This window comes from Macrobrachium nipponense, chromosome 13 (genome assembly GCF_015104395.2).
Source record: "Macrobrachium nipponense isolate FS-2020 chromosome 13, ASM1510439v2, whole genome shotgun sequence".
Classification (NCBI taxonomy): Eukaryota; Metazoa; Arthropoda; class Malacostraca; order Decapoda; family Palaemonidae; genus Macrobrachium; species Macrobrachium nipponense.
In genome coordinates, this window is record NC_087206.1 from 89,375,455 (window position 1) to 89,400,488 (window position 25,034).

The 25,034-nt window shown below is 36.0% G+C and overlaps 3 protein-coding genes across 11 annotated transcripts in view; 2 read left to right on the forward strand and 1 right to left on the reverse strand.

Annotated features, from left to right (window-relative positions):
* Positions 1-2,863: 2,863 nt before the first annotated feature.
* On the forward strand, positions 2,864-21,633 carry LOC135225179 (uncharacterized). Of its 4 annotated transcripts, none has more exons than XM_064264452.1 (5): positions 2,928-2,998; positions 9,929-10,130; positions 12,820-14,660; positions 18,100-18,292; positions 19,336-21,633. In XM_064264452.1, exons 4-5 carry the CDS (start codon positions 18,108-18,110, stop codon positions 20,576-20,578), a joined length of 1,428 nt encoding a protein of 475 aa, XP_064120522.1. In that variant the 5' UTR covers positions 2,928-2,998; positions 9,929-10,130; positions 12,820-14,660; positions 18,100-18,107; the 3' UTR covers positions 20,579-21,633. The 4 variants fall into 4 exon arrangements, with proteins under 4 accessions (XP_064120520.1, XP_064120519.1, XP_064120522.1 ...); XM_064264451.1 differs by lacking the exon at positions 9,929-10,130 and adding an exon at positions 12,332-12,484; XM_064264449.1 differs by lacking the exon at positions 9,929-10,130 and having other exon boundaries at positions 2,914-2,998.
* LOC135225181 (protein O-linked-mannose beta-1,4-N-acetylglucosaminyltransferase 2-like) lies at positions 8,084-9,895 on the forward strand. Its single transcript, XM_064264453.1, has one exon. The coding sequence runs from the start codon at positions 8,374-8,376 to the stop codon at positions 9,616-9,618; it is 1,245 nt and encodes a 414-aa protein (XP_064120523.1). The 5' UTR covers positions 8,084-8,373; the 3' UTR covers positions 9,619-9,895.
* Positions 21,634-22,351: 718 nt separating the features above from the next.
* The window catches only part of LOC135225178 (microsomal triglyceride transfer protein large subunit-like), a 75,513-nt gene continuing 72,830 nt past the window's right edge, over positions 22,352-25,034 (reverse strand). For all 6 annotated transcript variants that reach the window (XM_064264448.1, XM_064264446.1, XM_064264447.1 and 3 more), the window contains one exon: positions 22,352-24,963. In XM_064264448.1, coding sequence (XP_064120518.1) covers positions 24,796-24,963 — 168 coding nt within the window. In that variant the 3' untranslated portion in view covers positions 22,352-24,795. The remainder of the gene's footprint in view (positions 24,964-25,034) is intronic.

Consider the following 25,034-nt stretch of genomic DNA (forward strand, 5'->3'; position numbering starts at 1 on the left):
TCTTAATTTCTATATGGAAAAGCAAATTTACAAGGAAAGGTCCATATTATTTCCTCTTACTTGATGGTAACTGCCAGTTGTTGTGCTGGCGAAATATCATCTCTGAATGTCGTATTTCTTTTAGCAACTGGTCATGTAGACGTGACAAGAGTTCCTCAAAGGTTGTTTTAGACATTCTGAAGTAATTAAAAAATTTATCATTATCTCTCTTAAGTGCCTTTGTGTATTCAAAGGGTGTATCCAGTGAATTTTAGGTTTTCCCTTCTTTTTTCTCAAATGTAATAAATAAGACAATTTTCTCTTCCTGTCCATCTAGTCACCACTACAGGCTGGGAGCAGACTGCAAGCGCTTGTCAAAAATTGGATCACTTTGTGCGGCAGTCGGACAAATGTACGATTTGCGCAATTTTGTGTCGCATTCAGATCCGGCACTGCAATCGTATCTTGGTGCGACAAGAATCGCATAGTGTGAAAGGGCTCTAAGGCTAAATTCAAGGCAACCACTCCATTTGCCCAGACAAAGCAAACAAGTGGACACAACGCTAGGCTTCATCAATTTTATGCCTATTTTAAGCAGACTCCTCAAATGACAATACCTTGAAGCGCCCACCTCCACGATAATACATGATTCAAATTAAGAATAGCGTTGTTAAAAAGGAAGAAACAAAGTTGAAATGACGAAGCCTTTATCTTACTATAATGGGCGTTATGTCTGTCCGTCGGTCTGTCCTTCAATCACGGCAAACGGTTCGTCCGATGGGCATGAAACTTGGCAAGGTTATAGTGGGGACCCCTAAGATGATTTATAATGGAGTTTCAAGCAACAAAAGGCATCAACGGCGCCGGAGGGGGGCGGGGCGCCTTCCCCGGAACGGGGCTGCTTCACCCGTAGACTTAATAACGTTACGAATATGCATTAATTACTTATTTTTTCTTTTCCCTCTTCGCTCTGTCCATATTCTCACTTAGCTTTCTGTTCTGCTATAGGAAAATCGAGGATTGATATTTCCACATCAGTTTACACGTGTTAATAGTAATAATAATAATATAATATAATAATGATGATATTTAGAAAGGATATTTAAAACAAAAAATCTTACAAAACATAAAACACCAAAATGATGCTTTTGGTAAGTTAAAGTTGTCGAAGGTTTAGTCAAATAATATTAATGAATATTATATCTGATATTTGATCGATACTTATCTATACATGCACAGTTATATATATATTTTAATTTTATTTAAATTTATATATAGATAGCATTATTATATAGAAGGAGGAGAGAGAGAGAGAGAGAGAGAGAGCGAGAGAGAGAGAGAAGCTATGTGAAATATGATGATGATGCATAAATCAACCGAATAGGGTCTTCATGGATGCTGCCTTAGAAAAAATGAGATACAAAATTAGGCATCGATGCATCATATAATATGTATATATGATATATATATATCTATATATATATATATATATAATAATATATACTTATATATATATATATAAAATATATATATATATACGTATGTGTGTTTGTGTAGATAGCAGGGAATTTCAACAAAAATATGAATTGTCTAGAAAAGTGTACACTCTTACAGTCAGTGTTAGTGTTTTGTGATTTGTTTTAAACTGAATACAAGCAACCGTAGAGGTGTGCTAACTATACTCTGTTTTTTTATCATCTGTCCACCCGCCTGTGGTGTTCGCGCATGGTAACACTGCGTCCCGGGCTTTAAATAGTTACGCCATGGGTAAAACTTACACATAGTGTAACTATTTAACCCCGGGACGCAGTGTTACCATGCGCGAACACCACAGGCGGTTTTTTTTTTTTTTTTTTTTTTAAGTAGACAAAGTTCCAACTGGAAACCTAACGTGGAATAGCACTTATGAAAGGAAAATTTGTAAATTAGCTAATTTTTACCATAGACTCCCCTCGCCCAGGAAAGTTTTAGACAAAATCCAAAATTCGAGGGCCGTTTCTAATTTGGCCATAACCCCCCTTTTATGTAACCCCTCATTTTTACAACTTTTGGAGTTGAAGCTAGGGCTACCTAATTTTTACCATAATTAATTAATAATATCTGATTATAACTGTGACTTAGTCATCTTCCAATAATTAACACTGTAGCTAATGAATATTATGATCAAGCAACATGTGCATAAGAGGATTTTCTTGGTTCTTTTTCTATGCGAATAAGCTGATGTAAAAATGGAGGAATGTTATTTAGAAAAGGGTTCGAGGTTGCACAGTAAACAAAATCTGGATTGTGATAAGATTACGAAATTCGCGGTAGGTTCTTTGGATCTGATTAAATCATATACCTATAAAACACATGAAAATACATTGTGGGGAAAAAGATTTCATTAGATAAAGACTAATATATAATACAAGCGAAGTAAAATCACCCTAGAATAAGGATTTCAACAATAAAGAAGTAAATTGTTATTATTAAAGATTATTCACGCTCTATATCTATGGGTACTCAGCGCCATCCATCTCCAAATAAAAATTTCCTACCATTATATAAAATTATTGCAGATGCACATTACTGTAAATTTATAAATGCAATTATTATCTTAGACGCGATTTTTAGGCGATAGGTATTAGTATTGTTACACACAAGGTAAATACCTATAAACCAGTTACGAATGTACTATAATGCAGGGATTACTATTTAATTAGATTAGAGTTGAAATATGATACAAGCGAAGTAATTTACCCCTACAATACGAACTCCCGAAATCGAAAAGTTGTTTTAGATTAAGTTGACCTTGTTTTCTTGTTCATAGAGCAGCCCGTAAAGAAGTGAGTTGTTGCTATTATTCTTCCAAAAATCCTCCACTCCCATCCTCTCCCTATCCAAACCCCCCAAAACCCCCGCCCGCCCCTCCAGCCCTCCTCCTACCAACCAGTGGTGGGCGTCGGGACTCGGGACTCGGGCGACGGGTGTTGGGTTGGGCAAGGCTTCTTGTTGCTGTCGGAGACGTCGTTTGTTTTGGGTAAATTTCACCATTTTAGCTTTGTTTCTTCTTTTCCAACAACGCCATTATCATTTCAGATTATGTATTGTTGTTAAGATATGTACGTCAGGGTAATGTCATTTGAGGATTTTGCTTAAAATAGGCTTAAAGTTGACGAAGCCAAGGCCTTGGTCCACAACTTTGCTTTTTCCCCCCTTTTTGGGGGTTTGGGGGGCAAGGGTGCCTTTTTTTTCCTTTTTAGGGGGGTAGAGGGGGGGGCCGGGGGCGAGGGAGATAGATGGTGTTTTCGATGAATTGAGCCTTAGGCTTTTAAACAAGATTAGCATTGGGTAGCGAGACTGAAACACTTTAAAAAACAAATCTTTGAAGTACCTAAAATGACAAAACTAACAAGAGAAATAGGCTTGAGGAAGACAAAAGAAATATACTTAGAAGTATATTTGTCTTATAGGCCCCTATAGCCCCAAGTCAGACCAATTCAGACAGGGCCTTTAGCTATGCTAGGCTGAAAAATCATAGGCTATTGTGTGACAATGGACGGTGGCTCTTTTGTTTCTCGTGGAATAGCTACGTCAAATTTATATTTTTCGACATCATTATGTCTCAGAGCTACACATAGGCTATATACCCTTTGGTAACCCTTTTTTTTTCCAGACCTATAGCCTAGGCCATAGGCTAGTCTCTGTCGAGAATAGGCTAATTACCCCCAGTTCCCTATACTTTGGTTTTTCATACCCATTTTTTCTTTTGCTTATGATTGTTATATAACATCGTTTATATTCATACATTCATCCTAAGGGGCTGGTACTATATAGACGGCTCCCATTTCAGCATGTAAACCTGTAGTAGTTATCGAAGTTGAGGCGCGTAGTAGGCTAGTAGTCTTCAGTTTTACCTAAAGGCCTATATAAAACATAGTCCCAATAAGAAACAGGCTTTCAAAAGCAGGGAAAAACACAAGATGAGGTACTGCCCAAAACTAAGAGTAGTCGTCAATTAGGTAGGTCGCAGAAAACTAGTCATAGTGTTTGCTCTCAAAACCTAACCTAACCCATGCAAGGCATTAGAGAGTACTAAACTACAGAAGTGGGTAAAACCATACCCTCTGGTTCAGGGCTTTAACAGGTTCCGCCAAGAAAACAAAACCGGGAGCACTTACAGATTGGCGGACCCACCGACCGAAATCGGCGGAAGAACACCAAAACCAATATGGCGGCGATACCAAAACAACAACAAACAAAGTAGGGAGCGACTACATATCCGCGACGATCGGTTTATGTGTGCTGTCAGTAATGCCATGGCAGAATGGCGCTTCGCGCCTTATCCACATACTTTAAGATTCTTGGCAGGCACGGCATGTTCTGGCAAGAGGTAATGTTGCGCTGCGTGCGCTGGCCACAGGGGTTACAGTAAGGCTACTTACCGTGGCGGATGGATTTGGGTGTCGCGCAGCCCGGGAATCTGTAAACTACCCCAAAACCGAACCAAACCTGACTTAACCAGGTCTTACCTTCTGAATCTGGCTGGGGACGCTTTACCCCTCAGGTGACACACTGAACAGCAGAAACAAGGCCTATGCTTCCGCTGAGTGGTAATGTCAGAGGCCACTCCCATCATTCTGCAAACTAGCCAGTAACTAACAGTTTCATAAAAGTAACTTACCAAGTAATTATGTAGCATGATTTTAGTAGTGTTAGTTACACCTAAACGCGTGAGCGAGCTACACGCAATTGATAGGAAAGTCAGATTCTCGCAAGGCGACATGGTCTGTGCTTTCACCTTGGGCTTCCTAGCCAAGAACGAGGATCCTAATTAGCCATGGCCTCACACTTTTTGTATATGGAACTTAACAGGTATCCTGGGCTCGGATGAAGAAGAAAGAGCTCCCTGCCCAGTCAGAGCACTTGAGGTGTTACCTGGAGAGAACGGAGAAGATCAGGGGATCCTCAAGTAACCTCTGGTGTTCGATCAAGAATCCCTCCCATCCGCTTTCCAAGAATGGCCTTTCGTTCTTTACCAGAGACCTAATTTCCGAAGCTCATTCCAGGATACAAGAAAAATTGCTTTCATTACTTGAAGTGAGAGTGCATAAGATCAGAGCTGTGGCCATCTCTCTTTCCTTTAAACATATCTTGTCTCTCTCTGCAATCCTTCAATCAACCTATTGGAGGTGTAAGTTGATATTTGCGTCACATTATTTGAAGGAAGTGGAAATGGTGTTTGACAATTACAGTACCCTTGGCCGTTGGCAGTGGCTGGCATGGTATTAGGTGAGGAAGCATAGGGGAGACACGATCTCTCTCCTATCTCTTTTCCTTGTGTCAAGGATGTCGGGTTATGGGAAGCCTGGGGGTTACCTAGTAGTACTGCTCTTGTTATGATACTGTGCTCAGGGCAAGGTCATGAATATTTTATCTTGAATCTTGTCAGCGGTCAGGCAAATCCCCTGCTGCAAGACTTCCACCAATTTAGAGGCGACTCTCGGCTCACTGCCATGTCAGTACAAGTTAAGATGAGCACTACCAGAGACGGCATCTCCTGCTGTAGTTCTCATACCAGGTGAGCTAGCGACAGACACTGAGCCCTGTTTGCCATTCCTCTAATTCAGTACTTAATAACATTCCTTTAATGCATTGAGTTAGTTCAGTCCATTCATCCCACCCCCCTAGCAATGTAGGATTCAGCTAAATAATTACTTTGTAAGTTACTTTTATAAAAATATTTTTATTATAAAATGAAGTTTTATAATTATACTTACCAAGTAATTACTAAATCAGAGCCCGTACTCCTCCCCTCCTCCCCTCTGGTTTTCATGGACATAGCGGCAATAAATGAGAATGACGCTGTGGTCTTCTGTAGCTTTCGAGTTCCTGTTGCAGTGGTCAGGACCTGTCACCCCCACATGGCAACAGTCACGGTCATGCGAATTTTTGAATTTAGGATGCCGTGCAAGGCTAATTGTTAGCTAAGTAATAACTTGGTAAGTATATATTAATAAGACTTCATTTTAATATTAAAAGATCATTTTTGTCTCGTATTTGTTCATTTTTACCAGGTCTAGCCAATTATTTTGCTATACAGGCAGACCTGGTTTACAACGGGAGTTCTGTTCTTGCGCCTCATCATAAGCCAAAAATCATTGTAAACCAAAATATCGAATGTAAATCCTAAGAAAACCTTACTTTTAATGCTGTGGGTGTATTGAAAACTATTTAAATGGCATTTTTATTGCTTTTTTTTTTAACAAATATCAATTGTTTTGCTTTTCTGGAGTCATATTTCTCTTGTCAGATTAGCGTCATAATAGTTATAAACCCTAGAACACATGTCATAAACTGGAAAATAATTTCTGAGGAATATATTTAAAAAGCTTTGTAACCTCAGAGTGTCATAAGCTGGAACCGTCGTAAACCAGGGACTGACCCTTGTATTTAATAGTGAAGGTAATTTTAAAAAAGGTTATACTATGATATTATGCCTAAAATCATATCAGTTGAATCATGTAGTGTTATTATTTTGTGATAATGGCTATTGGGCATAACATTGTTTCATCTTGAAATGCAAGAAGCCATTTATTAATAGATAGTACGTACAGTGGTCCCCCCTTATTTGTGGGGGATGCATGCCAGACCCCCCCCCCCCCCCCCGTGAATAGTTAGAACCCACAAATAGTGGGAACCCCTATAAAAATGCTTTAAACCTCCTATTTTGTTAGTTAAAACTCAAGAAAAACCCACTAAAAATTTTTATACCTGTTTTTTTTTATATATAGTTTTATCACAAAAAGTACTTTTTATGATGAAATTTATAAAAAAAAAAAAAAAAAAAACCCAGAAATTTGTGGATATTTCTCATAGAAAAATACAGCGAATAGGCAAATTTCCTGCGAATAATGAGGGGAAATGTTCCAGAGAGAAATCCACAAATGTGTGAGTGCACGAATCTGGAGAACACGAACACGGGGGCTCCACTGTAAACCTGTCATGGTCATGGTAAACCAGCAATGATACTAGGCTACCCCAATCTTTGCTGCATGTATTTAACTGTCTAAGCCTAGATTGTAAGGTTCCATGCCTAATTGAGTAAACTTTCATTTCTTACAGTGTCTTGGTAAAACTTGAGAGTTTCAAGGTTTTTCCAAGATGTATATAGTAAAAAGAAACTTTGGAAAGGTACTCCCCCCACCCTTTTCCTAAATGCCTAGTTTCAAGATACCTTTGGACTTGTTGTCCAATTTTGGCAAAATATTTAGTATAAGACTTAGTCAAGTAGAGAGAAATCAAGGTTAGAATCTATCTAAAAAAAGTACAGAAAGGAATTGATATGCTGCAGTAGAATAGGTTAGGTTATGAATGAATTTTTAACGCTATGTATATTTTTTGTAATATAATAATCCAGCTTGACACTTGCAGTTCTGAAAGCGATTTCCCCACGTACAAGTATATAGATTTGTATTTTTTTTATGAATGGTTGGTTGGTTTTGTCAAGAAACATAAAATATATTTTGAAATTTATGTTCATGCACATATAAGCCAGTATTTCACTAATTGATCTCCCTTTTATTCTGCTTGATGGTTTAGGAAAAAAAATGGGTTTGTTACATGTGTTGTGTACCAGTTACATATTTACTGTACTAGAAATTACATCATTTGTTGATTAGGTTGATTTGTATGGTGTGCTAAGAGCCTTTTGTGTATATACTTTTTTTTATATTTGAAAAGATGCTGATGAATAATACAGATAGCAAGATACAAAAATAGTGGTCTTATTGTATTGCAGGAAGCACATTTTCAAGTCATGACAAAAAATGCAGCTTTTCATCTGACAGTGACTGCAATTCTGACATCGACTTGGTTGTTAGACTCCAGTCATTCAAAAACACCAACTCCAGTATGTAGTAAAAGAGGTCTGTTATATGAAAAAGACAACAGTGCACAAGAAAAATGTTATATGACTTCCGGAGGTGACCAGTGTACATGTAATAATGGAGACAGTCAGTATTGTAAGTTGTGTTCTGGGGTAAATGTTGCTCCCACTTCAGTTTGGTGTCATGACTCTGTAGAGTCGGGTTTGAGATGCCATTTTCACAACTTGTATTATAACTCCAGGCAGCATGGTGAATTTGTATTTGTTCATGGTGCCGACTCACTGATAAGTGGCATAGATAATCTCAAGGTGCTTGAAAAACTGTACCTGTCTTCAGTAAATGGCCATAATGCATTCCAAATCAGATTATCAGTTTTGCCTTGAAACATGTGAACATCATAAACTGTGTTGTGAAATTTGAGGGAAAAACGCTGATATCAGGACGTTTCAAACCTGATAACATTCATCATGTCTTCCATGATGACCTGTTACCAACCTACTTCACGATAAGGGAGTTTTGTGCTGATATGCATGTTTGTAAAGAATCATTAAATATCATTTTTACTGATGAACATGAACGTGGAGTATACTGGGATCTGTATCTGATGTTTACCAGAAAAGTAATGAAATTACAGGATCTTGGTGTTGATGAGAACGAGTGGTATTGTTTTCAAGATACATATATAGGTCTAAATAAAATGAGTGTATGGTACCAATATGGTTTTGGTGTTTTGCAGGGCCCTGTTAAAAATCATTTTCAAGGGGCATATTTAAGACAATTTACTAACTTTGTCAGAGACCAATTAGGAGTTAGAATGCAATTTGAAAAGCAAAGTGGAGTTTTACTATCCAGAAAATTAAATAGGAAGATAATTAACGAGAAAGAGTTAGTTGATGCCATTCAAGGATTGCTTCTCACTGTGAAGGATTATGAAGAGATAACAGTGAAGACAGTGACCTTGGAAGAGGGTAACTTGAAAGGTGTAATTAGTGCATTTTCTGAGGCTGCATTGATTGTTGGTGTTCATGGGTCTGCATTGATACTTGGAATGTTTCTGCCTCCCGGATCAGTTATGGTTGAGCTGTGGCCATATGGAGTTGATCCCAGTGCAGCACCAGTCTTTAAGACTATGTGTGAACTTGATGGTTTTGATGTGATTTATATTCCTTGGACCAATGAAGACTTTCAAAATACAGTTTATCATCCAAGTTATCCCAGTCATTATGGTGGCCTTGGTCATTTACCAAAGGTGGAGCAGGATAAGGTTATCAAGGGCCTCAACACAAACAAACTTACAGGGTTGGAGTGTTGTGACGGCACTGAATGGCTCTTTCGCATATATCAAGACACAGTGGCCAATGTTGGAAATGATGCAAACCTGAAAAGTATTTCAGTTTTAAAACTGATTTCAGATGGTTTAAAAAGAGGAAAAGTACTTCTTTCTTCAAGAGCTTATACAGACAAATACTTAAGAGACAGCAAATATCCTGGGGAGGTACGCATGTTACGGTGTAATTTGGAGAGGGAGGAGACCTCTACAAAATTATATGCAAATTGGATTGAACCTTGGAATGTTGAATATTTAGAATGTGGAGAATTAGATTTTGAGGTTGTAATGCAAAGCAAAGGCAGAGAGGAGTTTAAAAAGTACCGAACTCACGAAGGCACTTTTTTGAAAAAGTTGGCTTTTAATGTTGATAAATTGGATATATGGGTGACTTGTTTATGTGATGGTTTTGAAGGTTCAACTTCATATACAGCATGTCTTTAATTTGTTGGCAAAACTTGGAGAGAATTGCTATTTTATTGTATGAAGGGTTATAATTATTCTAGTACTTGTGTTTAATACCATGTAACATTTTTTTATATAGTGTTTATTTTAAGAATGGTAAAGGTGTTATCACGTGAAGTTATCTGTATAATGTATTTTTTTTATTTTATAAAAGTTGGCTGATAATTCAACTCATGGCAGTTGATTGCAAAGAAATTTTTCACATAAAAGCAAAGTTTGTAGGATCATGTTTTGAATAAACTGTATTTTGCATGTATGTATTTATTTATTAACTATTATCTATTTTTAGAGCTGGTTATGGTCTTCCATACTTAGAATACGTCCTCGCAGGAAAATCTTCAGCGTCTAGCTTTGAGCCTTGAAATGAATCTTTTCGGTGTGATCATGCTCTAAGTTGGAAAATGAAATGCACTTGCAATAAGAGAAAAAAAGATGTGCCCAAGTATATCATATAAATGATGTATAAGATCTTCCAACTCTGGCATTACATAGTACGTTGATATTACATCTATGAAGATTTACGTACTGTATTTGATATTTGAAAGTTACCTACCGGTACAGATATTCAGCCTACGAGCAATTTAATTTAGAGAACCATTGCGTATATGCATCCTCTACATAAAGTTGATTAGGTGCAGGTTATGTTATGAATTTTCCTCCATACTCTCTGAATCACACTTCTGGTTTTTAGGTTATATCCAGTTAAATATTTAATTTCCCATGTTGTACATCCTTTCTCCAAGTATGATTGACTACTTTGGATCCACCCTTCAAAACTTTTCATTGATAGTGTTTCATGAATCTCATTGAAGAGTGTATCATTCTTGACCCTTTGAGTTTTGAGAAACATTTCTGGTCTATTCCATAGTTGCACTAAAAATTGATACATATATATTAGCCATTGAGAACATCTTAAAAAATTTTGTGAAAGCTTTTCTATTGAGAAGAAATGTATTTGGTTTTTTATTGTGCCATGTTTTGAATATAGTTCCTTGGTTTTGTCTTCGGCAACTGACTTGTATAGTAAGTTGTTGGATGTAAACTTGTTTGATAAACCATTATTATAATTATCCTTAATTCCTATTGTTGAATTCCCCTGTCATATTTGAAAACTGAAGCATCCTGCAACCAATTTTTCAACTTGTCTGATGGAAAAGAGGAGGGAAGGTAAACGGCAGGTAATTTGTGCAACTAATGATGCCCGTGTAGAGGTGCATTAAATAAGGCCAAAAAACTTCAATATCTGCTAATTTTGTAATGATTTCCACATATTTGTGTGGTGTTCATTTGCTTTTGTAATATATTTTTTAAATTGTAAAAGACTGTATTATTAGGCGCTATTCAAATTACCAATTGTTTCCATTTTAGGTACTGTAGGTTTTTGTGATGTTTTCCATTAGCAAGTTTCCTCTTTAGATGCTAATACGTAATAATATTCATTTACAGAAATCTTTTTTATAAAGTTTTGGGCCTTGAAGCTACGTAGTCTTTTCCGTTTGATTGTGCATTAAGCTGAGAAATTCAATGAATTTATTCAATACTTGCACCTCATTGCATCCTTATAGATACCTAATTGTTTCTTGTTGGTAAATCTTAAGAAAAGTGTTTTGGGTGCATGCAATAACACTCCTAAGGGTGAGGTTAAGGGTCATGAGATTCAGGCTACATCAACATCCTTAGCTGCAAGAAGAACATGGGAAAAGAAACTGTTCTAAATTTTGCCTCATGGATATTATACTGTGGGAGCTTTGCTAGGTCCAGGTGGACTTTCACGTCACCTAAGTTTGACTTTTGATGTTATAAATATGATGTTTCAGGATGATAAAAATGAGGTGGCACATTTAATCTCAAGGTCGTTTGTCCACATAGTGACTCAAAGGTGGTGGTCATTTTAAACTCTGTCTCCAAGTGAGTCAACAACGATTCTTTGCAAAAATCTTTGAATAATTATTTATTTTGGCACTGTAAACTAATTTTACCAGACTTATTTGCTAATATGCAACAAACAATAAGCAAAGATGCACCAAATATGTATATCAAAATCAAAGGTCAAACTGAGGGTCATGAAAGTGCATATGGGACCTAACTTATGTGGTAAAAATGTTGGTAGTACATTTCTATGATTACATCAAAAGTGATTGGGCAACAGCTTCCTTTTAAAATTGTTTTTGTCCTCTATTTCTAGATAGTACTATAATGTGAAAAGATTGGCTGACAATTCATCTGGCCCATCATCTACAATACAGCTCATTCATGATAAGTGCAGAAATTTGAATTTATGTCATTTGTCAGCCTGTAAAAGGTAGTCAAGCAAACAGCAAACTCACTAGAACCCATGATGGTAGAAATGTTATAATAGAGACTTCAAAAATACAATACTGCATATTGGCCTGTTGAACAATATCTCTGAGAATAACTTGTCGAAAATCATCAAATCCTGAGAACTGCCAGAAAAGAGCCAAAACAGCAGTTGCTACAAATTCCAAGGAAAAACCATACATTATCTCTAACCAAATAAAATGTCAGGGCGATACTAAAAGGTATTGCATTTACAATGAAATACCAATGAAAAACTCTGAAAAGCTACTGCTTTCAATAAGGACAGTGTCTATAATAGAACACTTATAAGTGTCCATACTAGAACATCTTGCATCACAAGAATTGCTTGAACAAATACATAAAACAATTTCAGTGTGATTTGGAATCTCTGATGGCATTTGAAGAGCAAGATGAAAGTCCACAGATGAAAAGGGTATTCATGGAACTGATGAGCACCATCGAGATAACACAGCGAGCTTACGTGTTGCCGGATGTCAGGGGAATTTGCTGAAAAATAAGCTGGACTGTATGTGTGGTCCTAATATGCTCGTATAAAGTCTGTTTTCATTTCATTTCCTTTGCTAGAGTCATAAACTTTTAACATTGAATATGGTGATTATTTTAAATATCCTTTCTGTCAGATTGTAATCATCTTGACATGAAGACATGACTATTAAATTTTAGTCCATACAGGGAAAATAAAAATACAGAACATTGCTCAAATTTTTGTGCTCTTCAGGCCCAGTGGAGGGCAAAAATTTGAGCAGATGTTCCGTTTTCGTTTTCTTGCCAAGTGGACTACAATTTAATGTACCTTCCTATGTTTTTGATGATTAACATCCACCTTAATTTTTCTTTCAGTTACTTTATTCAACAACCAGAAATTGAAAGACATGCTGATTGATTACTTCAATGATGGTATCTGCTTCACATGTCCTAAAGACAGAAGAAACTCTCAGATGTTCTTTTCAACTGAAGTAAAATCTGAAGATATTGCAGACACTTTATGGAAGACCGGTGCCACTAAAGTTTATGGAAAAATTACGTGAGGAGCACCAAAATTTTTATTTTGAACTCCAAGAAAGCTTTATTTCTGCAGACGACATGGACTTCAAATTAAGCAATTTCACTCAAAATGTACTGCCAGAGTGGGAAATATTCAATATATTATTCCCACACCATCCTCATTCTAACCACATCAAGCGCAAGAGGGACATGATATTCCAGATGATATATTATCTCATTCACAGAGGTCAAAACAAAACTTGTAACGTTTCAAGTGTGTCCAACCAAAAGTTTGCTATGTTGTCAGAGGGAAATTGCATGTTGCTGTTTTTGCAAATGTAAAGCCACTTCATTATGCAAAAAATCTGCTGAATCCAGAGCAATCATGAAGGGACTGAGAACATTATCAATAACATCAGCAATTACCCTGTATGCACATCAAATCGTACATGAAGACACATGCCCTAATAGGCGTCATGATATTTAGTGGGTACCTGAAGAATAACCACCTGGAGACAAAGCAAAGAATGGGATAAAACTGGTGATGGCCAATGATGTGAAAAGCAAGTACCTATTGAAAGCCATTCCCTACCTGGGGAAAGATGGTACCTGGCCAAGCCAAGAGATTGCCTACAACTGGGCCAAATGTTTGCAAAGGATTTGACAGAAAAGTACCACAACACCTACTGTAACACAACTACAGACAATTGGTTTACTTAGGTACATCTCATTATGGACCTGGCTCAAAACTGTGGTATGACACTTGTGGGAACAGTGAGGGCAAATAAGCAGGAAATGCTGGTTGTGATGAAAAACAAGGCCAGCTGGTTGCCTGGCAGCAGTGCCTTCCTCTTCACCAAGGACATAATGCTAGGTGTCCCACATCCCCAAAACTGCAAAGAAGAAGAATGTCCTCCTGATGTTGTCCATGCACAGGCAACCCACTATGCTTGAAAATGGGAAATCAGAGGATATTCAATTCTACAGTGAAACTAAAGGAGCAGTTGACACCTTTGATTAGATGTATGCACAGTACAGCTGCAGCAGGAAGACAAAATGGTGGCTGCTGTGCATCTTTTTCGGATCATAAATACTGCCACTATTAATTCTTTTATTATATAATATAAGGCAAACACCAAGATAGCAGGAGGCAGCGCCTCAGCGGCGTGGTTGGTATGGTATTAGCATCCCACCTCGGTGGTCGCAGGTTCGATTCTCGGCCATTCCATTGAGGACTGAGAGATTTGTATTTCTTGTGATAGATCGTCACTCTCGACGTGGTTCGGAAGTCACGTAAAGCCGTTGGTCCCGTTGCTGAATAACCACTGGTTCCATGCAACATAAAGCACTATACAAAAGAAAAACAAAAGATGGCAGGAGGCAGACTTATATAGAGGAAAAAGTACTTGCAAGAGTTGGCATTGCAGCTGATCACTCTTTCAGCTGAGGAGTGCATGAACGCCCCTACATAGCACCAGTAGGTCAAGCTGCTTATACGTCAGGTGTGTTCCCTCAACCCCCGCTAACATTGGTGCTGCTGGAGGACCCCCTGCAGCTGAGATGAAGGAGCTCATAGTCCAATGCTTTTTATGCCAGTCAAACACAGACAGGAAGACCCCCTTCAAATGCCAGACCTGCTGCCAACCTGTCTGCATGCAACACTACTACCCCATCTGCAGCGACTGTGTACGGCACAGGTTAGTTTCATGAAGTATAGATATACAGTAAATAATTGTTTTCTCATGTAAAAGTAGTCAAAATATGTACTAAAAACAGTTATAGGAGAAAATATTTTGAAAATTATTTTTGGCTTGTCTTCCTGCAGGTGGTACATTGATGGGTCTTTTAAGCCCCCCACTTCCACCTGGGATAAGTTATAATGATACAGGATTATGCCTGAAACCTTTGGTTTTTTTTGCCATTGTCTTTATACATCACACTAAATATTTAGAGTGGGTTTCACAGGCTTAAAAGTAACATTAGCCAAAAAAAAACTTTAATCGTGGTGCACTAAAAATACTCTCTCTTCCACCTCTCTTCCCTACAGTCTACGCATTCTTTGGGTGATGGCAATCCCCTGGGAGTTGAGGCACTATTCCTGTGAAGGCCTAGGACCAGTTTGGTTAACATTGGACAGTTTTTTTTATTTTTTTTATTTAATTTATTTCTTTTTTTCAAATTACAAGAGATTTTTTTCTACCTCATGTATAGATATTAAGATTTAATTTTTATGTTAATGAAACAAAGAATAATTACAGCTAATGATGTGTAGTTATTTTCAATATAGTATTTGCATAATTAATATTTTTTCATTTTCCAAAATTGGATATGATATACCCATGTTCAGTGAACTTGAAACAGGTATAAATGTTTAGTGTTCTAGGGTTAAATTCTCGCTAGTACTGTATTGGGGTACTTTGTTTTAGAACCTACTTTATTTATATTTATAATAATTATAAGTTTTGTCTGTCCTTACTGAAAAACTTGTTCTAACCAATGTTCTGGTCATTAACTCATTTTTTGTCTTGTAACCCACAGACTGGGAATTCCAACAAATATATGTTAGAAAATATACCACACTAAGCAATATAGTATGTGTGGGCAAAACGAAAGTGTTGCAAATGTAGTAAGAGATTCTCCATCAGACATTTTGGCCAGTAACTGGTGCCTTTATCAGCCCTAAGAAATTAACTTACAACCCCAGATTCCATCCACAGTATTGAACTATCATTACCTGCTAGTGTATTTAAATTTAAGTGTGTTATCAAAGGTAGATAAGGTTTCATGTGAGCTTCAGTTCAAGACTGCTTAATGGAAGCTCTACTATTAGGCTCTGGTGTCTTATGTTCACTAAACAGTAATGTTTTCCAAATTGTTTTGGGTAATTACCCAAGTTACTGTAGAGGTCATCCTTATTGGGCATAAATGTTTTTATAGAGTAAGAGAAATATGGAGTGGATTAAGCATAATTGTGTATGGTTAGAAGTCCGATGAAATCACACTACTTTCTCAGTCATCGTAATGGTGTTTGCCTTACTACATCTCTTACTAGCTTTTCTTCCGTTATCATAACATGCTAACCACTATTTTCTCAGTGACAGCTTCTTTTCCCAGCCTCTGGATCCACATCTCGGCTTAATATATGATATTAATTTTGCAAATGGAGCTTTTTCCTGGATATGGAACAGTGACTTCCCAGCCACTACTCGGTTACACAGACATTACTACTAAAAAATCCATGACATACCATGATTAAGGAAGTTATGAAATTTGAAGCGGCTCACATTTTGCTTTATAAGAAAAAAAAATTTGCAAAAATCATCCAGTTTTTTAGAAATGAAGTGGCTGTTTCCTGTAGGTTGCAGTGATCATGAGGCTTAAGTTTACCTAATACTAGTACTGTACACTACCATAACACAATGATGTGTCAAATACAATGTAGTCAAGTTCAAGTTTGTCACATCAATCATTTTACTAAGGATAGTTTTACCATATAGGGATCTATTCAGTAATAATAAGGTAATCGTATGTGGCATTGCTCATATTTGCATTTGATAGCTCCTATCCAGGAGGGAGACCACTGATGGAGCTCCCCAAATACTAGATAAATACTAAAGCAAGGTAACTTGGATGAAGAAAGGAACTTGGGCATCTAGACAACACAACTAATAGTTTTAGAAGCAGATTTAGCTCTTGAAACCAGTTTGAAGAAAGCTGTATAACTGAAACTGTTGGTAAATATGAGAGGTTAAGTTACACCTTCATACAAAATATTCAAGATTTGGATCTCCCACAATCAGCATTTACAGATGAAGAAAGCAATTTGAAATTGAAAGTGAAGAACAGAAAATGGCTGGAAGTGAAGGCAAAAGAAGTATGTGAGGTTGAATCATGTGAGATTATAATTGGAAGTTGATTGGTAGATCATAATGTAAGGCTCTCACTATAACATTGACGTAGGAAATTAAGTGGTACATCTTGGCTTAGAACCAATACATACTATTGGTAATCCAAAGGCAGAAAGGTTGAGTGTATAGGAAGTAAATATAAGCAATATTTTCAACACTTATGCAATGGTAGAAGATGACCCCATATCTGTAGTAAAACCAGTACATGTTTACAAGAGGAAGGGCAAGTGCAGGATTAGCTAAATGAACAAAAAAACAGCAGAACATTGGAGCTTACTTGTCCATGAACTCTAATGAATTATACAATGTAGCTCATATGCTTTAGTTAATCATGAAAGATGCAGGGGAGGAGACTTAATTTGAGAGAGAAAATGTGGCTTCTTCACTAGGAGGGAAAGCTTTATTTTCATTAGGATAGAAGAGCGAGAGAAGTTAGATTAACAGATATTAAGTACAAATAAAACAATCTATTTGCTTCTTTGTTCTATAACTTGAGGCCATTTTCATCAAGTGGCACTGGAGGCAATGAGGATAAGTTGAAGACAAGATCGGGATATCAGATTTCCTCCCAGTGCAAAGAAAATTTTTAGGCGTACGTAAAGAGAGATAATGGCAATTATTAATGTAAGTAGAATCACAGGTAGTAATAAAGAGAAGCTAGGATGGAGTTACATCCCCATGGGAGTGGAAAGAGTATATCATCTGAGATTGATTTGAGATTCAACCAGTAAGCATGTTGAAGTAACTTAACAACTACAAACACTTATTGTATTTTTCCAGCTTTAAGTGTAATTCAAGTTAAAGGTTTTTACATATTTCTGGGCTCAGCCGTGTCGCTCCCGTGACCTTTTATATAGGTGAGCAAGTCAGAAGCTTCTGACATGTCCAATTTAGCAGTTCTCTGGTATTATAGCAATATTTTACTAGAAATAGTGCTAAAGCAGACATATTTCACTGGGCAACACGGCTTCCTCACCCAGAAATAGATTTTTCCTACGTCAAAATCCCTTTTATAGGACATAGAAAGTTAAAGATGTGTACCTTTGCATTTCATTGATACGAGTGTTAAATCTTGTATATTACTGAAATCTTACAATTTTTGGGAATGTTACTTATGCTTACCTTCTGTTGATGTTTTGATGGATGGCCCAAAAGAATACTGTGTGGAATTTACTGAGTGGATTCCGTACTTGTAAGGCATAAGCTTCTATTTTTTTTTTTTTTCAAGTTTGAGCCATGGGTGAGGACTGTGAGGAAACACTGCAAGAATTCGGTTTTGTGCAAGAAAGACATTTTCATCCAGGGTTGTGTGCTAAATGCTTAAAAAGTCCATACCATGAAAAACTGAAGCATTGTGCGCAGTGTCAGTTGGTCTCGTATTGTTCCAGAGGTTGCCAGAAATCTGATTGGAAAGTTCACAGGTAAGAGTAATAATCATGATTATGTAAGATTTATAAGAAATGTCTGATTACATTTGTGTTTTTCCAATTTACCTAACATATTTTTATGAAATTATACAGTACGGAAATAGCAAACAAGGAGGCAATGTGTGTTTGTTGAGATTTTGAATTGGTTGGATAATACAATTGCTCTGAAGAGCAGATATCCTGTCAACTGAATTATTTCAATAGAGATTAATTTTAAATAGAAGGGTCCAATAATAGCCCCAAGCAATGGATATTGCTAGGGTCTCCTCTGAAGACGACATGCGGGACCCTTGTCTGCCCCATGATAAAGGGACGAGGGCTAATAGTTAGGAAAGGGAGTGGGTAGTAGTGCTGAGAGTTGGAACTTTGTGAGTGGGGAAGATGACTGGAAAAGGAAGAGTTGCTAATATGATTGAGAGAAGGATAAACATTTTCTCTATGCAATAGACTAGATGGAAGATGGAAGGGGAGTAAACTGAGAGAGCTGGGATGTGGAGTTATAATGCTTTTTTTAGTGGAGTAAATAAGGAGGGTAGAAATGGAGAGAGGTGGGATGTGGACCACATAATAAGTGTGAAGAGGACAAGTGACAGATTAATGGTTGTGAAATTATAATCCAAAAAGTATCTTTGCCAAGTAAATTAAATTTGCTGCAAATCATAGGAAGATTGTAAAGATGTCAGTCCATAAGTTATTTTAATTTTCTTGACAAATGTGGAGTTTAAAAATTGTGATGTTTGAGTGTATAAATGATATAAATGTTATATTTTGAGTGTTTTTCTTTAAATTACAATGTAGTGAGAATTTTGTGAGTCTGTTCAATGAGAGAGAAGGCGTGTTTTTTCTGGTCTTTGCATCATATAAAATGGCGATTTGTGCAATTAACTGCTCCAAGAATTTCCTCGCTTTTGTCATTGAATTACTAATTCACCTACTTTAATGTGTGTCACTTTTTGCATGTGACAAATTAATTTACATTATTTAACTGCCCAGCATGAGCTCTTAAACGATTGTTTCCCTTGATTTTTTCTCAACAGGCAATTTTGTTTGGCAAATGCTGTGAAATGTGGAAAGAATGTCTTTTCAGAAGCCAAAACAAAAGTTACAAGTTTTAAGAGTTGGACACAGTTCAGAACATCATTGCAGTGTGCAGTATCATTGAATCTCAATCGTGTCTTAGAACAGTTTGAAAGGGAAGTTATTTGGTTTCCAAAAGTTTGTGAGTTCTGTAAGGAATCTGATCTTTCCAAGCTGTTTCCATGCTCTGTATGTAATTCAATTTTCTATTGTTCTAAAGAGCATCTTGAACAAGATATTGACCAGCATATACACTGGTGTGGTGGGTATCTTACTTGTGTCAGTGTCGATCAGTTTTTACTTCAGAGGGATTCAGCAGATGTTAGTTTTGTCATGACTATCAAGGAAAACTTTCAGCCTCTACCAGAAGATATGACACAGCTTTTGAATTCAGAGACAAGCCTCGATCAAAAAATGATACCAACAGATGGAAAAATGCTCAAAAAATTTTTGACAGATGTGAGTTTTGCTGACAAGCTTGATGTCATAATGTACAACATTCTGGTGTCAGAAACTATGACAGATTCTATCACACTGTTATATGCTCTTGAGCAGCTTTGTATTGGAAAAGATAAAAAGAAAATCTGTGATATTACAGAGCTAAACATTCACGTGGTAGGAGCTGATGGTATGAGAGAACTTGTCTCTCTGACCCATTGGGAATATATTGCCCATCATCTGCCAAATCTGAGGAAATTAAGAGTATCATTCGTGGGTCCAGAAGTTATTCCTCCCATTGATGCTGCTGTCCCAGATGATTTTGTATATAGTGATGGTGAATTCCCGGTTTGTGAAGAGTGCAAACAAAGTGACAGGGGCTTTGAGTATAGGTTCTGTAATGTATTTTACCACCACTATGTCAAAAAGAAGCATTTTTTCAAGCCTGATGCAATAATAGCATACAACTGTGGATTTCATGCACATTCTGGATTAGAAAAGGACACATGGCCAGAAAGTCTCAAGCTGATTATTGCTGATCCTGATATTCCTCTGATATTTACTTCTTTTTCTAAGGAAGAGGCTGATAAAGAATTACAAGTTTTGACGAATTTACAGGATGTCAATATTACGCGCCCTTCTCAGCCTAACCCATTTAAAAGTCTGAGACCAGTTCGTGACTTCAGCAGGGATAACAACTGCCACATGTTTTATGTCAATCATTACATTACTTGTGTTAATGGAGAGAAAATATGTAATTATTAATATTCACAAATTACAGGAATGTTGAGTACAACATTGTCATGTTAAGGCAGGAAATACCGAGACATATTTTAATAGCACTTGAGGCAGGCAATCAGTACCTGAGTTAGGTAACAAAGCAGAAGTACAAAAATTTACCTAGCAATCAAGTTTTGTATAAAAAGGAAATGTTTATAGTACAACAAATACTGTATCTAGTACTGTTTGATATTTGTCTTTTTCATGCCACAAGTTATTCTGCAAACAATCTTTGGTGTTCAACAAAGCAGGTACAGTGTTCAATTTAAGGTTCTCGTTCAAACAGAACAGGTAGAATATTAGTGTAGTTTAGACTTAGAATATCTGTAATAAGAATTTTATTCTCAAATGAGAAAGTTTAATTCCCTTCCACACAGACAAACTCTGTTCGATGTAATGGCATTAGTGGAGAAATAGCGGGCAAGGTTCTGACTTTTCTTACTTCCGACGTCACATCGAACAAAGTTCATCAAGCAAAGCTTGACTGTGTGGACGGGGCCCTAGATTTAATTTCAAACCTAATATTTTTTATTATTAAAATTTTATGTCTTTTGGGAGTAGTGTTACATTTTATTTTCAATATTAAAATGTTATGTCGTTTGGGAGTGGTGTTACATTTTATTAGAGTTCACCATGATCAAGCTTTTCACAAAAAGGCACATACTGCCAAATTTTAGTGCCCATGTTATATTAGTACAAAGAGGAAATGGAATTTGATTTTTGGTTTCACATTTTGAGTTAATGTGAAACCACCTTTCACAATAAGGCACATGAAAGCCACGTTCTAGTACCCATATGTTAGTACAAAGAGGAAATAGCATGTAATTTTATATTAAAGATACACAGTGCAAATGAAATGGCATTTAATTTTTGGTTAACTATATGCAGTGCAAATGAAACTAAGTTTTTGAAGATGTGGCATTTATGCATGTGACCAACTATTACTGTAAATTTTTATCATATAAATATAACTTGCAAGATATTTTTATTTAGAATCTAGTGGTACAGATATTTCTCACTGGTAAAATGTATTTTAATTTTATTAAAACTTGGCTATAAGTGTTTATTTTACTCATGCCTAGGTGCTGTAGAAATTCCAAGTTTTCATTCTAAAGGAGTTTGCTGAGCACTTGCAATGGAATCTTTATTATTTCAACATTCAAAGTTGGTTTAACTAGGTCTCATTGGCACAGAGTAAGGCCAATTATGATTAGCAGGATTTTGTATAACCAATTTGCTTTTATAACAAAAATTATCATGGATGTATTTGATTCTGCCAACATGTATTCCATCTAATAATTAAAAATAAGAAACATTAGCAGATATAGTAGTATACAGTGTTCAGCAAATACTGTAGAAATATTCAACACCACCCCTTCCCTCCTCTATTATTTTAGTAAGGAACTCAAAAGAAAATTAGTCATGAAACTCAACTGATACATAATAGCCAAGAGATTTTACAATCTGCTTGAATACCTCAACGTTGAGGTTTCTGAAACAGATTGAGGTAAATCTTGTTGTTCTGCATACAACCTGGCTTGTCGTACTTTTTTTGTTCACTTTAATGGATAATTTCAGTAGAGTATTTGATTTCTATAATCACTTAAGATTGGAGGCCATACAGCCCCAATAAAGATGCAATGAGTTTTGGGCCGAAATCCAACCCATGAAAATGGTGTTGGATTTTACTGTAATCAAGCTTAGACAAAAACATCTACTGTTCCAAGGGGTATTTCAGAATTATTTATAACAAACAACAACATTTAATTGCTTTATTTAAAAACAACAAAATTCAGAATGACCAAGACAACATTTATTCCTGGCAACTGCACCACAAAATACATATAATGTACAAGTTCCTTTTTTTAAATCTGTCGGTTTCAAATCTTTTCCATTAGTTTCCATAAATTCTAAAATATATATTCACTTATAGAGAGTCAGTGGTTGGCACAAGAGGTTCTTTATATCAATAATATGAGCAAGTGCTTGTTAAGGTTTGATAAGAACACTTAAAACACACTTTTAATAAACAATCCCATGAATCCTAGAAATACAATAGCACTTAAATTTGTTGTAGCAAAGATGTAATGATAAAAAATTATAAAAATATTAGTATCTCACAAACTCTACATTCAGCTTCTTGAACTGGTTCACACTCAAGAAAACTAGAGAGAATATAAAGGTAGGTATCTGAAGGAGAGTTCACTTTGTTAATTTGTTTTCAAAAACCACACATTGCAGAACAGACACGGCACAACAGACACAAATCACACATTCCAGTGTTGAATGGTCCCATTCTTTTCGGTCCAAGGAATATTAACACGAGTAAGAGTTGGTCCCTGAGATGGAATTCTTACCAACCAGTTGGAAGATCCTCAAAAAGGAAAGATACACTTCTGCTTTGAAGAGCCTCTTAAGAGGAAATATTTTAACAATAAATATCACAGTTCACTGGCTATATAGAAACAACTTTAAACGTTTCTGTCTATTCTAGCAATCCTCTTAAAACACAGCCTTGTAAAACTTCCTATAAATCTCTCCTTAATAATGCCTAAAACGCTTAAATATACAGTACAACTAATAAAATGCCCTCAACTTCAAAAGTCAATAACAACCATTTAAGTTGCAAATTTTTCAAACTGGAGAACTTGTCTCATGTTAAACATTCCATAACCTAAGATATAGCAGGGCAATATTTTCATATGCATGGAATTTAATTGAATAAAACAACTCACTCCATATAATTACAAACTTGAGACGGCTTTCAAATGCCACTTTACAAAGACATTTTATAAATTAACGCCTTTCAACAATCGCAACTTAAAAAGAACCCAGTCTTAAAAATTGAATATATAGAGCAGCTTCACAACACCTAAAACTTTTCATTGTATCTGGAGAACATCATTGAAATCTATCTGAGTGTAGATAGACTTCTTCTGAAGTAATTAAGAGAGATGAGAATATTCAAAATACATTGGCATGACATTAGTTTTATGCTTCCTTGAAGGGGGTACTTGGTAAACAAGGTATGCAAAATACAAAGTACAGAACTAGAACTAATGGTGTTTGCAGTGTTGTAGTTATCAGGAGTACAGTATTCCTGCTCCTCACAAAACATATAACATCCTACAATGGATTTTTTTTTAAGCATTTCTTTGACCATGCCAGTTCAATGAAAACGTAGCATGCAACATATGCTATGGAAAATGAATAAACATACGGCTACTGTTGTCAATGTCAAGGTGCTTCAAAATGGGAAAACTATTTGCAACACTATAAATCTCATTTTCTATCTTATTTGGCTCTAAAGTTATTTTATAAATTGTTTGGTATATGACAAATCAGAATTTTCTTGTCCCTTTGCTAATAAACTTAATGGAAAAAAATAACAATGGTTACAAATTAATGAATCAATTATAAAGAAATCCACCTAGTACAGTTATATCAAAACTTTTGCTGATAAAACTACCATGAAAATGAAAATTTAGTTTTACTACACCTTCAAAATCTAGAAAAAAACTTCAAAATCCAAAAAAACTTCAAAATTCAGAAAAAATACTAAGTAAAACCTTGGTAACATTCTCTAAATACCCACATTACATTTTATTATACTGCAGATACAAAGAAAAACTACACCATACCAACATTCAGTCTGAATGAATAAAAACTTAGGTAAAAATAGTTAACATTGAAAGTCAGAGCAGACAAATTCTAGACAAACTTCAACAGCCCAAATTCAAATCTTCACAAGCTTGGACAAGAGAGACTACTGGCATTTCTTAAAAGTCCATAAATATACATCATTACAACTGTTATTATGGAATGTAAGCAGCAAAAGTAAATAAATAAAAAGAAACAAAATGAGGCATTAATTTACCTTTTACCCCCTCCCCTAGATATTCCAAGTCCTGGAATAATTAAATACTGTTATATTGTCTGCTCTCTCACTTATTTGATCTATAAAGGCTGGTATATTCTGAGACCAATCTAAAAGAAATAGTGAATGATAATCTTCAAAGTAAAATTCCTAAGACACTGGTACACAAAGCACATTTGACAAGAAAGCATACCATTATATACATAAAATGTCAATTGTTTCTCATAATTTACTCCTCAATAAGCTTCTAAAAGTATTTCTGTACACAAAGACTATCTTTACATAAAAACTTTTTAAATATTAAAAACCTATCAACAAATTATTATTATTTCTTAAACATTTTAGTACATAATTCTGTATTTTTCTTATTCATAACATATGTTTTTCCTGGTACTGGCGATGTTTTTCTCTTATACTTTCGCAAGACGTAATTTGTGCCTGGAAGGCGTTCCAACTTACGGACGCTAGTAACAACATTCATGTCTGGCTGCACCTGTAACAAAAATTGGCAAATCACATCACTCCTGTTAAAGATGGAATATAAAATTCAGGCCAAATGCCAAT